At 46.4% G+C, this 13,960-nt stretch overlaps 2 protein-coding genes across 2 annotated transcripts; both read right to left on the bottom strand.

Annotated features, from left to right (window-relative positions):
• Positions 1-5,448: 5,448 nt before the first annotated feature.
• Positions 5,449-7,372, bottom strand: N7474_006213 (fungal specific transcription factor domain-containing protein; the record flags this gene model as incomplete). The annotated part of the gene is made up of 3 exons (XM_057197628.1): positions 5,449-6,517; positions 6,594-7,264; positions 7,343-7,372. 3 exons carry the CDS (start codon positions 7,370-7,372, stop codon positions 5,449-5,451), a joined length of 1,770 nt encoding a protein of 589 aa, XP_057055024.1.
• A 2,613-nt stretch (positions 7,373-9,985) lies between these two features.
• Positions 9,986-12,199, bottom strand: N7474_006212 (fungal specific transcription factor domain-containing protein; the record flags this gene model as incomplete). Its single annotated transcript, XM_057197627.1, has 3 exons — positions 9,986-11,075; positions 11,138-11,953; positions 12,006-12,199. 3 exons carry the CDS (start codon positions 12,197-12,199, stop codon positions 9,986-9,988), a joined length of 2,100 nt encoding a protein of 699 aa, XP_057055023.1.
• Between the last annotated feature and the right edge of the window lie 1,761 nt (positions 12,200-13,960).

The raw sequence follows: 13,960 nt of genomic DNA, 5'->3' as shown, positions 1-13,960 counted from the left end.
TTGAAGCAGAATAACGCAATGTGATGGATAAGAAATTAATATCGGCTTCCTGGGGAAAATGAGAGCATTTATATCCTTTCAGAGTATGCTTATTAGCGGTCACTACCATCTACGATGGCGCATTCTAACCTGGAGGAGTGACATTCATTATGAGTGCAATGGCCACCTTCGAGTATGTTATCTATACCCCGTTGGTGGTAACGCGTTACTACTGATGTCTTGAGAAGGATACAAAGATACAATGCTTCAGGTAAGGGGTGCATATTTTGTTCACTATTATAGTCGCCAACACTAAATTCGGTATCTCCACCTACGTATCTCTAAGACAGGCTAATACAGGAGTAAGTTTACAAATCCCTAATGGCAGTGGTCACCCTTGAGTATGTCACACTTACCCATTTGGCCGTATAAGCCGCATGATCCCTATATATAGTAGTTGTAGGTGACTAGGGGTATAACAGACGAAATTTTATGACGCTCTCAAAATGTAGTGTCCTATACCCCTTACGGAACGTGCACTTAGGGAGTGCTTTACGACTAATCTTAGGTGCAACAACCCTAGTCAAGCGGTTAACTGAAGCCAGTAAGTTTGTAGTTCTAACAATCAGTTAGCAAAACCATTGATCATTTTAGTTAATGTATACAATACATATGCCGAATTAGTCTCTGGGTGACCCACTACGAGCCAGAGTCAGTAGATATTCACTACATGTGCGAAAGCACCTGAGATGTTATGGTAAATTTCCACTGACATAAGCTAAACTGGACATACAACGTACTTATCAGGGATAGCGTGAATCGTCTACGGAACCTAGCCCTACATATCAGCAATAAGAATGCGTAGGTGCTAACGTCCCATTTCCAGATTCTTGTCAAAATGCCCCTATATGACCCCTGCATTTACCAAAGAATCCTAGCTCTGAATATGTTTCCCTGTAATGATACGCTTGTTGATTTCTTCACTTTCTTTTACGCATAAATTATATCAGGCTTGGTGCCGCCATGTCAGCCAGTCAGTATTCATCCCTCTTCTATCCTACTGATCAACATGGATTACCATCTCCTATCGCAAGAGTCCTCTTATGAAAAGACATCAGAGCCAGAACCTAGTTACCAAGTGCACAACTATTCAGGATGCACTGGAAATATTCTCCAGAATCCTCGCACTAAAATTACACTACTCTTTATAATCCTCCTCCTAAACTTGTCAATTCTGCCTCTATCAATTGCACAGCTTGGTAGGGGGGCACGTGTTGCTATACACAATGATGACACCACAGTGCATTCGTCATTCGCGCAAGATAAAGCTTTCCAGAGCCTTGATCATGCGTATGACGATATGTGGGCAGCACTTTCACTTAACAAGACTGATGGTGGCATAATATATATATCGGGCGATGGAGTCAACAAGGAGCATAAGCAGAAAGGAGCTATCAGCATGTAAGTCGTGCCATCCATGACCTATGCGATAGGCAAGTCGGTGTTCCAAGTCAGAGCACTAATGACCTGGCCTGCAGGTTCCACCAGTTACACTGTCTTACAATGATGCGCAAAGCCCTCCAAGCTGCCAGCGAGGGTAAGAATATAGGCACTGACTGGCATGATGATGACCACTGGCCGCATTGCATGGATTACTTAGCGAAGGTAGGTGACAGTCTTACTTTCTTATACTCTGTTAGTCTGATGTCTGGCTAAACCAATGATCAATAGACCATCCTATGTTTTGCCGATGGCACAATTGAAAAACCCCTACGGAAACCCGATGGCACTGAATTAATCGACGGATCTAACGCTGTGAGACAGTGCAGAGCTGCTCGTCCACTTTATGACTTGTACTCAGAAGGTGAAATATAATTCCTGCAGGATTAGCGTGTTATTTGAGGTTATAGACCACTTCTCTAAAAGCAACTTCGGCCTATAATAAACGGTTCAATGAAATAGGGCCCTCGGTAGTCGACGTAAAGGCGTAGGCTACCGTCTTTTTCAGCGCGAAGCGGATAGGTGCAGTATAGGGTTCGTACAATATATCGCCAGAGTTCCCGGAGTTCTATTTCGGACCGAGGGTAGATAGACAACGGTTCAATGAAATAGGGCCCTCGGTAGCCGACGTAAAGGCGTAGGCTACCGTCCTTTTCAGCGCGATTTCCTCACGAATGTCCATGGTAGGATCATTATAATAATAGTTTGCGGATGTCACTGAAGGCGGCTCCAAGGGTCTTTCGAAAGTCAATGCGGCTTTTCTCTTTTCGAGGATGCATTTGAGCCTGTGTAGCCACGACACCTCCGAGTGCTCACCGATGAAGCCCAATGACTGTGGGCCTTTATGAAAATTGAAATCTTCGCCAGTGAAATCATTGGTTCTCCATGGAGCTTTCGTCACACCGCGGGTTGCAATTTCGGAAGATATCTTTGACGGGATACGTGAATGGCTTCAAACCTAGTAAATGTTAGTCCCATGAGAAGAGCAGTGGCCAATGACGCCGCGAGACGCTGGATTCGTGATTGCGAGAATTGTTTCGAAAAGCTCCAAAGAAGAAGTCCTGAGCCTATTCCGGACGCCGAAAGGGTTGATTCTGCCGAGAGTCGACTAGTGGGAAAAGCCGCATGATCTTGGCGTACCCATACTGTTTCTGCTCTCAATCCAGCGTTAAATGTCGTCCGTACTGACACTTGGCCGGAATTCAAATCCTGGATTTATAGTCTTTTCGGTGAAAACTTCAGTGAGCAGAGACGTTGGAAAAGGTATAGAAATCTCGTACAAGGCAAAGAATGCCTTCGTGATTATGCAATTAAGCTGCAAGATGCTGCGTCTGTGCTAGAGCCAGCGCCTCCGCCTGAGTACATGTTTCCTCAGGATATACTCAACACAATTCCCAAAGCACTTCTCGGACGATGGACGGAAAAGCGTGATAAACCGAACGGACTTCAGGCACACGCCTTGCGGAACTCGAAGAGGGTTCCCGTGTACGAGAGAGCGTTGATTCTGATGCTATGGATCTATCAGCCATGAATTCGACTAGAGGAAACAACAAGAATAAGTCTACACGTTCGAAACGTGATTCCATACGGGAATGCTTCCGTTGCGGGGGTTCGCCCATCAGCAATGTTGGGCGATCAGAAGGGGTAGGCTCTTACGACTTTTTGCTATTTCTATATCTCCCTCTCATGAATACGGTATCAAAGTACGTCCTCCTGAGGACTCAGGGGAATATGCTTTAGCATAACCATCTTGAAGAACTCGGCTAAACAAATTATTGCTGGCATGGTGTCTCGTGCCTAAAATATCGTGTGTCTTACTAAATCTTAGGTGAGTTTTTGATAAGATGAGGAATGATGTGACTTTACTTTGAACAATACATGTCATTTGCTAGGGTATATTGCTAGTGTCATGCTGCGTGGATTTTTTCAAGAAATGTAGAGGCGCAGATCACGAGGCTTGTCTTGAAATGTATAGCCAGAGACAATCAACATACTGACGGAGACCTTTCTCGTCTCAGATGAGATAAAGGCCTGATTTAGCTTGTTAGGTTGTTGCTTTTGCTCATTGGCTGAAAATCCCGTCCAATGAGCAGACCATGTGGCGTTGAACATACCTGGAATTACTTTGACTCGTTAACCGAGAATGCTAAACCCTTTGCTATTGTCCGAAAAGCCCCGTCCAATTAGCAGGCCATGTGGCGTTAATGTTCCTGGAATAACCTTGGCCTGCGAATGGGAATTCCAGACCTTGCTATTGGCCTAAAAGTCCTTCCAATGAGCAGGTCTGATAGTAAGCGAGCGTGGGATTTGGAAGGGGTAAGAGTAGATCTACATGCATAAGGAACGAGAAACACCTGGAGCTATCTCTCTAGAGAATGCGGTGGACTCTGACACACATGCTTATGACCATGTCGCTCATGTGGTTTCGAACGCTACAGTTTACGATCTAACAATCACTACGGTGCAAAATTCTTAGCCCGAATCCCCTGATTAAGTGACACATATTTTTACAATGAATGCAGACAGAATGTACCCGCTGAGCTAGCAATATGACCTATTTACCCAAAGGGATTGAGTTGGCGATTTATCAAACCCCTGCCCGCCCACCTCTCTCCCCTTTCACACAGAAGGTGCTTGCATGACTTAACTTAGACCATGGCTGTAGGAATTTCCCTCAAGGGAGACCTATCAGTCTTGGGATAACAGTAAGGGCACTCACACAACTATAGATTCAAAGAATGCTCTTCCGTCATGTGCCAATATTGAGAGACAATTGGATGCTGTGCATGCAACAGTGAGAGTTGCCAGGTGCGGGACGACCACAAAGTCCCCACCAACGCTTTAACCGCAGAATAATTCATCATGATGTCATCTGACACCTGGAGAAATTCTGAAATCTGGATTTGGACAGAGCGACCGTTGAAAGCGGGAGTAAAGAGGTATATCAGACGTAGAATTCTCATTGCAGAAATTTATCAGGATCGCCTTGATCGGTGAGCATGCGAGCCTTCTAACAGAATTCTTCTTATTTGTATAGGCTTAGCCCCTAGTAAAAAAAAGGCGCAAATTTGAGTGTCTCTTTCATACAAGTTCGGTAATATCTCAATATCTTTCACATGCAAGGAGGAATATGGAACATTAAACCACCATTAGCAATACCATGACTCCCAAACGAAGGGGGAGCAATGCTCTCGCCCATATGGCGTAAAATGTTCTTGTTGAATTCCAGAAATGATTCTTGAGCTCAGAGCACCCGCCAATCAAATCTTCGAACTTTCATTAGGGTAAACCAAGCCGAATCCGGTATGGCGCCAACTAATGTGGACAGCTCTTCGGATAGAAATTCTATTTTCAAAACCGGCCTTTTAATTGGCGGCTCACCTTCCAACGTTTGCTCGAGTGATCCCTGGACTATCGCACGTTATGTTTTTGTAATATGCTTGCACGAGTATATACTACTCTGTATAGTCTATCATTTTCGATCATCATGTTACATCGGCCGAAGCCGGTCACTTTATCACCATGAAGATGCTGATAGCTAATGATTCCGAACCCTTACCTATCTTCCTATCACTATTTCCGGAGTAGCGTCACAATTTCAGTTTCAAACAATATTTACGTAAACGTAAAAATCCAGCTCAAGGGTACCAGCAGTCCCTCTGAGTGGGGGACTTAGGTTTGATAATATTCATACTTTTTGTGACCAGCACGTTGTTCCAGAATTGGAGTGAGAATATTTTTAATTGTCTCCAGTACTACACAGTATATATATTTTTTTTTTATATATGCTACACAATATTACTCTATGAAAAATTCCTATCATAAGAATCCCACTTTGCCCTCAGACAGGCAGGGATGTCGGGAGTAGGTTGCTACTGGCAAAGATGAATTTCACACCCCCGAATAACCGAGGAGCACCGGTCTGAGATGCAAACTAAATGGATAAATGGTGTTTCACCTCCACAAGGGTCAATGTTCAATATTGGCAGTTGGGCGTAATTCTGACTTATAATGCGTGATGAAATCCAAACACACACGTAAGGCCTGGTGTGCCGAAGGGCTCACAGAAGACATGCTCTGCAACCAACGTATGACCTTATTGACATTGCCCGATGTGGTGGGTGAGATATTGATGCCCCGCTTGGGAAAGACGTAAATGGCTGTAAAGGTAACTGCGACAGCCTGCATGACATAGTGGAGGGCACACCACCAAGGACATAGATCGTAGAACCACGTTAAATCCGGCTCCTCAGGGAATAAGTGGACCAATTTCTCTGCGGCCTGAATTGCCATAGAAGCACGCACTCGAACACATGTTCCAAACTCTCTAGACGGTTTGGAAATTAACTGGAGAAGACAGGGTTGGTGTATCAAGATTTTGGTCGAGTAAAAGAGAAAGGCGAGGCTAGTGCGTTGGCGGTTCAATGGTATAGTTTCCTCCTTTACCTCGATCTGAAAGGCTTCTGGAAGCGATTGAAGCCATGAATTTGCCTTGTTTTCCAATGAGAAGATTGCCTTGTCAATTTCATGCCACGGCTTGCATGCGGCTCTTGGGGCGTAAATAGTTTCAATGGCTTCTCGTATAACACTCGTGAGGTTCACTGTACAAAGAAAGTATAGAGCGTTGGGAGATGCTGGTGCTACATCCAGGATAGGATATTCTTGCTCCGTTTCGGCTTCTTTGTTGGTATTCATGAGTAACAAGTGCACCTGTCCACTGGAGTCGTTGCTTTCTTTGGAGGGAGAATCCTGTGTCAGACAATTTTGTGATCCCTGGTCCGAGCTAAGCTGGTCAACGCTTTGATTTTGAAATCCTTCCTCGTCATAGGGCAATGGGAGCTTCGCTGTGCAGAAATTCCCATCTATGCACGCTGGGCGCCCGGTGATCGTGGAAAGCAGAGTATCCAGTGTGTATAAAGACCACCACATTCGATGTCGAGTTTCTTTTGAAACAAGACTGATATGTTGGCTTTCATTTCGAAGATGTAGCCCCATTGTAACAGCTGAACTGATCGCGACATTGCATATCTTCCATGAACTAAGGCCAAAAATGTTATCATAGGATCAAGTAAACGATTAGAAGAATTAGCAAAAGAGAACTTATGAATACTAACCTGTTAATATGCCCACTGGCAAGAAGGTAAAAGGCTGACAAGCCTTCAACTTGAACTTGCTGCAGGTTTGGGTGATTGCGGAGTGAATCCTTGTCCATGCTCAATCTCCATGCCCGTGAAAAGAATTGTGCGTACGATTCGTCGCTAAGAAGAGACGGTTTCGTATGCTCCAAATGTCTTGCAGCAACTGCAAAAATCAGATTCAACACAGCAAACCACTGTTTCCCAGGTCGCACATCGCGGATAGAATAAAATGTTCTAAACTGGGCGAGAAATACCACTTTTCCGATAATTGGAAATGAAGGATGGAATGTTTCGAAGTAGGTATCAAGAAGCTGTATGGCAATATTTTGCGGTGGTCGGCTTAACCATGCGATTTCCTCACGAATGTCCATGGTAGGATCATTATAATAATAGTTTACGGATGTCACTGAAGGCGGCTCCAAGGGTCTTTCGAAAGTCAATGCGGCTTTTCTCTTTTCGAGGATGCATTTGAGCCTGTGTAGCCACGACACCTCCGAGTGTTCACCGATGAAGCCCAATGACTGTGGGCCTTTATGAAAATTGAAATCTTCGCAAGTGAAATCATTGGTTCTCCATGGAGCTTTCGTCACACCGCGGGTTGCAATTTCGGAAGATATCTTTGACGGGATACGTGAATGGCTTGAAACCTAGTAAATGTTAGTCATATGAGAAAGGAATGTCGAAACCACCTAAGGGTACGGATGATTATATTTCATGAAGCTTACAACGTACTTTGCGGAGGTTTTGATCAACATGTTGGGCAGATAGAACGTCGAGTTTGGGATATAACTCATGCAAAAGAGTCCTCAAAGCTTGGACTTCTGCGCTCAGATCATTCAATCGTCTAATTCGACCATCAGAAGAATTCTAGCATCCAAGGTTTAAGCCACTCACTTCTCGGTTCTCTCTCGTTTTCGGTCCCCATAACTGCAGCGGAGGCCGCTGGCCTGGCATTTATGGCAGGTTGGACGATGGCCACTGCATTTAGCTTTTTGTTCTCGGCAGTTTTCGCAGGCCAGCCTGACCCTACCGCCGCTGTTCCAGTCGATATGACGCGATATCCGAGGGATAGGAAGCTTCAAGTTAGACTGCTGCTTGTTGTTTCCTGAAGTACCAATCCAAGGGAAACCGTTTGCTGTACTTTGAGATAGACTAGAGCTAAGACTGTTGACAGTTTCACTCGCCAAGTTGTCCGCCCAATCAGTCCAACGAGTGCACGGAGCATTGTCTATGCAATCAAATGACGCAAAGATCCGCGGATCTGTGAAACCCTGAGTGCTGTTGGTGTCGGTGGCCATCCTCGCTCGGTCTCTTGCTGCAGCACCAGAACAGAAAATAACGCAACGTACTGGTAAAAGGAATGAAAACAGAAGCGTTAAATATTAACTAGAGTACTTTTGTAAAATTAAATCACTCGCTTCCTACATACCTTTGTTTTGTTTCACTGAGGGATCAATAACCCTTGATCCTTTGGGGGGCATTACTTGAAACCCTATAGAGAAAGAGAGAGAACTCCCTGCCCCCAAAAAAAAGAAAAAGAAAAAAGACGACGTCAGGGACAGCAAAAGGGATGGTATCCCCAAATATTGAAATGAAGGCTGCTACGCATGTTTAGCTGCAAATGGAAGTACGCATAACTTACCTGGGGCTTTTGGTCGCTAGACTCTAGGGTAACAATGTTGTAAGTTTATCTCTCAACCACTCCCTATGACCGTATTTCCGTATTTCTATGAACTACTACAAGTTCTGTCCTTCACGATATGATTGACATTCTCATAGCTTTGGCAAGTCCCGTAGTGCGGAAGGTTGCCCGCTGATAGCTTGTTGTTCTAGCCCGCAGCTTGGCACGGATGCTGTTCCCTTTACTTCCCGCCAATGAATGGCTGGGCCGTGTTCGTGTTCTGACTCCTAGTCGTGTATGAGACCTAGCGGACTATGCTAAATTGTTCTTAATGCCGCTAACCTGCTCTAGGAAAGACATATCTCATGATCTACAAGCAAGGGGGTTAACGGTGGGGTTGACCCTGCAGTTGATCCGATTGGACGGATAAAGTAGCCGTCAACTGACAGTCATGTGGCATTAGGACCATCCCTCTATTAGGCTAACTCTGAATGGTAACGATCTACTGTATACCGAGTTCCCCTTTCTTCCAAGGCTCAATGCTGCGAATTGAGGTTTGTCGGGCGCGCTATAACCGGGCCTTACATTTATTACACTTTGTGTAATAAATGTAAGGCCCGGTTAGGTTCAGCTGACGGTTGTTTAAGGTCTTTCCATTAGTTTAGTATGTATTGATTTGGAAATTAACCGTGTTTGATTGTGTCGCAAATCATATAGGTTACGCTATATTGGTATGTGAAGGTGCTTGCATATAGTAATTATCAAATTCGGCTTTTCAGAGACCCTGACAGTGACACCGCTGAATGCTTGAGGGGCGTCACTCCTTGATCATCAGGCGAATGAAGCAGCTGGCCTACTATTCCTGTGTGGTGCCGAGAGGCGGCGTACACAACGCTTGCTCCGCCAGTAGCCGCTTTGTGACGATGGTTGAACAGTTCCGAGTGGCCCACCAAAGCGGGGTATTCCCATGCTTTTATTTGCAGTTAAGATTGAGTCGTCCATCAATTAGAAGTCAATCGACCTCAGCGCACCCTCGTGGCCGTGTACAGAACAGTTATTCGCTAAACGTCCTGCACTTGTACATCAATATTATTTTGCTTGAATGGTAGGACGAATGCGCATTCTTGTCTCCACTGTGTTCCAAATGCAGCGCGGTCAGTCAGTGGTGTTCTTTCTCATTAACGTCTGCTCCAGGTTCAAGAGGTAGTTAAGAAAATAGACGGCTTAGGGTTTTACACAGCATTCTTGATTGTCGCCGGAATTGAGGGCGTGAAGAGTACGTTCCATGCGACCCCATGGTCCTCCGGTCGGGCTCAAATATTGTTCTCCAGCGTTCTTCGTAGACTTTGCGACATAGGTTTGTGTCATTCTCCAACTACAGTATCTCCAGCATAGCGCAAGGGTGGCGTTTCAAGACAATAAACAGTTGATTCGTAAGACAGCGGAACAAAGTGAACGATATCAGTAGGCTCCGGAATTACTGCGCCCAGAAAACATGTATAAAGCATTCGATCTATCACGATCGTTACCCAAAATGCGTAGCCTTTGTCGCCTTGATTCTCAATTCCACTGGAGGATTTTACTCCATATATCATGATAATCTATCACTAAGCCAGATCAGCAATTCGGTGATCCGATAGTCAATGCCGTCAATGATATCTCCATTTCCGAGAAATCGGATGTCTCAACAATTAGCCATTCAGAATCCGGAGAACGTGCGTCCTCCCAAGCCACAAGAGACTGGTAGTCAGTCATCAAGATCAAGTCCCAGCCCGAGTTTCGGATCGTGCCGGGACACCAGGTCTTTACAGGCATGTAAAGATCGACTCGATGATGGATCATGTGAAGACATTTTCTTCAGCCACCGCGCAGCCTTATTGACAGTCTCCGAAATTTTCTTGATCTCATCACTGTCTAACTGGTTATGGGTACACAAGTGAACCAGAAGAACGACCTTGGACTGCATCACACGATGGAAAACATCCCACCACGGGGGAAAGCCATATAGATGAATTATGTCCAGCGAGTCAGGGAGAACGTTGAGCATTTGGCCCGCCACATCAACACATTGGGTGGCTAGGTTACTGCATATGGGACTGAGAGGTCCCGTGTTTGGTGGCGAGTAGGCCATGCGGCAGAAGCAAGGATGAGAAATGATGAGTTTAGTAGAGTAGAAGTAGAAAGCCAGGCTGAAACGTTGACGTATGAAAGGTTGGCTTAGACAAATATTCGTGAATTGTAACTCCGATGGTAGACGGGAAAGGAAACGGTCGGCCTTCTCAGAGAGGGCAGTGGCGGCTGTTTCCATATTGTGCCATGATCGTTGAGCTGCGGCTGGGGCATACAAGGTAGCAATTGCTTCTCGCATAATGAACGTCAAATCCACCAAGAATAAGAAGTAGAGGGAAGTGTTAGGTGGAGGAGTTTCAGCTAGCTCCTGCTCAATCGCTTCGACTTGCTTTTTTTCGCTTAGTTTCGGCTGTTTCAAATGCATAGAGATCGCAATGTCCGCCCCCAAGGGAACCCTCCAACCATTTGATAGAATAGAATTTATAATAGTATTCCGAGCTTCTGGGTTCACCAAAAGTTTTGCAACACTATCATTATCCAAGTTATCTTCTTGAAAGGGGGCTGGAAGTGGTGTTGCACAGTCGATCATATTCGTGCTAGGCGGACGTCCAGTCATCACGCATAGATCTGTCTCTAACACGAAGAGAGCCCACCATAGTCGGTACCTGGTCTCCTTTGATTGTTGACTAATACGGGAGGTGCTAATTGGGAAATTAAGACCCATCGTGATAGCCGATCGGATCGCATTACCAATAGCTCGCCATGATCTAGAATGAATCCACATTCACGTTAGGCACAATATCCATAACGAAGTACAAGGGTAACCCACCGGCTCACATGCCCCACAGAGAGAAGGTACATGGCGGTTAGACCTTCAATTTGTACCTGCTGCAAGTCCGGATGGTCCATCGGCGCAGCACTACCTGTACTAAGTAGCCATGCCCTTGAAAAATACACCGACTCGTCATTGTTGCCGCAAGGAATCTGACAGTTCACCATTGTTGAGTGCCTTGCAGCGATTGCAAAAATGAGGTTCAGCAAACTCAGCCATCGGTTTCCAGGTCGCGCCTTTGGGCTCGAATAAAACCTTTGGTATTGGTCCAGGAAAACTGGCCTCCCAATAATAGGGAAGGCAGGATGTACAGTTTGGAAATAGAGATGGACGAGCTGATCAGCAGTGGGCTGTGGGGGCCACCAGGAGAGATCCACATTATCTGACACAGAAAATTCAGTATCATCCAGGAAATAATTCACAGAGGAGATGGAAAGCCAGTCCGGTTGGTCCCTTGTAGACTTTGAACTGTCCTGGTGGAGATGACGTTTGAGTCGGTACAGCCAGGCCATCCCTGACAGCTGGCCAATGATCCCAATCGACTGCACGATCTTGTTGTGGCTTAAGTCTTCTTCGCCGAAGGCCAAAGTCCTGAGCAAAGGGACCGGCCTGTCTGCGGCCTGAGGGCCACACGGTGTCTGTTGACTGGAAAGCTGGATGTTGTCAATGTATGAAAGGATGAGAGATTTGGAGATCCTTACCATGTGCAAAGTTTTATCGACATGCTGAGCAGATGGAGGGTCAAGTCGAGGATAGAGGGTGAGCAGCAGAGTCTCATATACTTGTACTCTGCTGGTCAGATCGGCTATTTGCCTGTGCGGTGTGAGCAAAGCCACAGTTCATGGCACGAAACATACTTGTTTACTCTCTCACGCTTCCGGTCGCCGTAGGAGCACTGTATGCCGGCGTTTTGGCATCGATGGCAAGCTGGTTGGTGTCCGCTACATTTGGCTTTCTGCTCGCGACAGTTTCCACACGCTCGGCTGACCCGGCCACCTCTGGTAAAGTGATAGTGCGATGAAACTTGGGGGATAGGAACTTTCTTGTTTGACGGTCCATTGGTGTTGAGGCGGCCCGTGTCTCCGCTGGCTGTACTCAGGTTTTCATAGGCCCGAAAACCAACCGGAAGCTCCCGGTGCCTTGTGGCCGGCTGGCTAGAAGCGGATTCGACGGCGAAGAACTCGAAAGAATCATCGTGAAAGGGCGGGGGAAAATATATGCCATCCATTATTGGTTGCTGTCCAAGGCAAACGAGAACAGCAGGAGGTTTTGATCCTCAAGGTCGGATGGGAGCAAAGGTACAACACAAAGCGCTCCCTTGCTTATGGTTTGTAAGGGTTTGGACATCGCCAAGTCGAGCATTGACCGTCGTCGCCTTGGCACTTTGAAATCCTGTAGCCCGCCTTGGCTATACTGGCCGTGTCCATGCGCCATCATTCGAGCATGACGACTCGGTTTTGTAGCGTTGATCACTCATTCCGGTTATTATTAGAGTGAGCTCCGGGTGGTATCAGAAATGAGGCAGCCGGTCTTGGCCCGCTGTCACCCACCTTTACTGAGTGCGAAGTGCAAGCGGTTTCATACCCCTGCAGAGGAATGACCCGAGAGTATCATGCCAGATAGCAATGGCTTGTATGGGCAAATTGCGAAGATCGCTCATTGCCACTGCTCTGCCCCACGTTTCTTTTGCGATTTGTTTCTTTTTGTATGATTCGAGGGCTGTCCCTTGTGCCAGCTGGAGTTTCAACAAGAGAGTTGACATGGTGCAAGACCGGGATTGGGAGTCGGGGATGTAAGGCTGACTGCCGTATCCTGCATAGTTAGCAAGGGTTACCTGAAAGCCCAAAAGATGTTCGCTTGGTAGAAAGGGTCGTTTATCGCCATTCCTTGCCAGGTGTGGCACGCTCACTAGCGCTTCCAATCCTGCCAACAGCGTGGAGAGGTCCACTTACTGACAGGGCACAATCCACCTATGGAGTTAACAACAAAAGTACTACCTCTAATATAAGGACAAATCTAGGTTACTTCGTGTATGGAATAGGTCCGGCCGGTGTTCTCCATATCCTCGGATCATGCAGGCCTATAACTAGGAAAACGGCCGCTACGGAAACACAATCGCGTGTTTGCTAGCGTGCGATGGGTTCGCCTAGTGCGGGATGTAACGGATTGAAATGTGTTAATTTATGGATGCCCCGTGCAGACGAACTCCTTCGACGTTGCCAATCATCTCGCCGCCAGTGGCGCTCGTAATAATCCAGCCAGCGGAGGACTTGTCACCGATAGCTTGTATGGTGGCTTGCGAGCTGAATGTTGAAGTTCTACAACAGTGTGCCTCAGGGGCTCCCCACATTTGTATGTGTTTCTATGGTGGCGCACGGACGGGACGAATTCGGATATGGAAAATTTGCTGAGCTGAATGGTGTCAGGAAGAAGAAAATAGTAGGTTGGCCCTAGGAAAGTCCAGGGCTTACTAAGCAAGCGTAAAGGAAAGATTGGAACATCACTGTACGTGCGCCCCAATGCTTTCTGCTATCCGTGATAGCTCTTGGGTTAAAATCGTCAGGTTTCTTCCGGTCATACCATGCCGCGTTTCAATGGCTGGGGTAACTTCCCAAGTGCCGATCTATACTGTCCGAGCGGAAACATGCATATATAAAGAGAAATTAGTGATTGGTTGAGGATTGAGCAAAATAGTGGGCCGATGATCCTGATCCTTGCATCCTGGTGCCGTATTGCTGACATTGACATTAAACGGCCCAAACGGTGATTCGGGAAGCCAGACTCCTCACTCGGTGCCGCTGGTCTCAAGGGGTTTGTGGT

This window comes from Penicillium riverlandense (genome assembly GCF_028828495.1).
Source record: "Penicillium riverlandense strain IBT 135883 chromosome Unknown utg000003l_segment0_segment0, whole genome shotgun sequence".
In the NCBI taxonomy this organism is placed as follows: Eukaryota; Fungi; Ascomycota; class Eurotiomycetes; order Eurotiales; family Aspergillaceae; genus Penicillium; species Penicillium riverlandense.
This window is presented reverse-complemented; position numbering and strand designations above follow the sequence as displayed.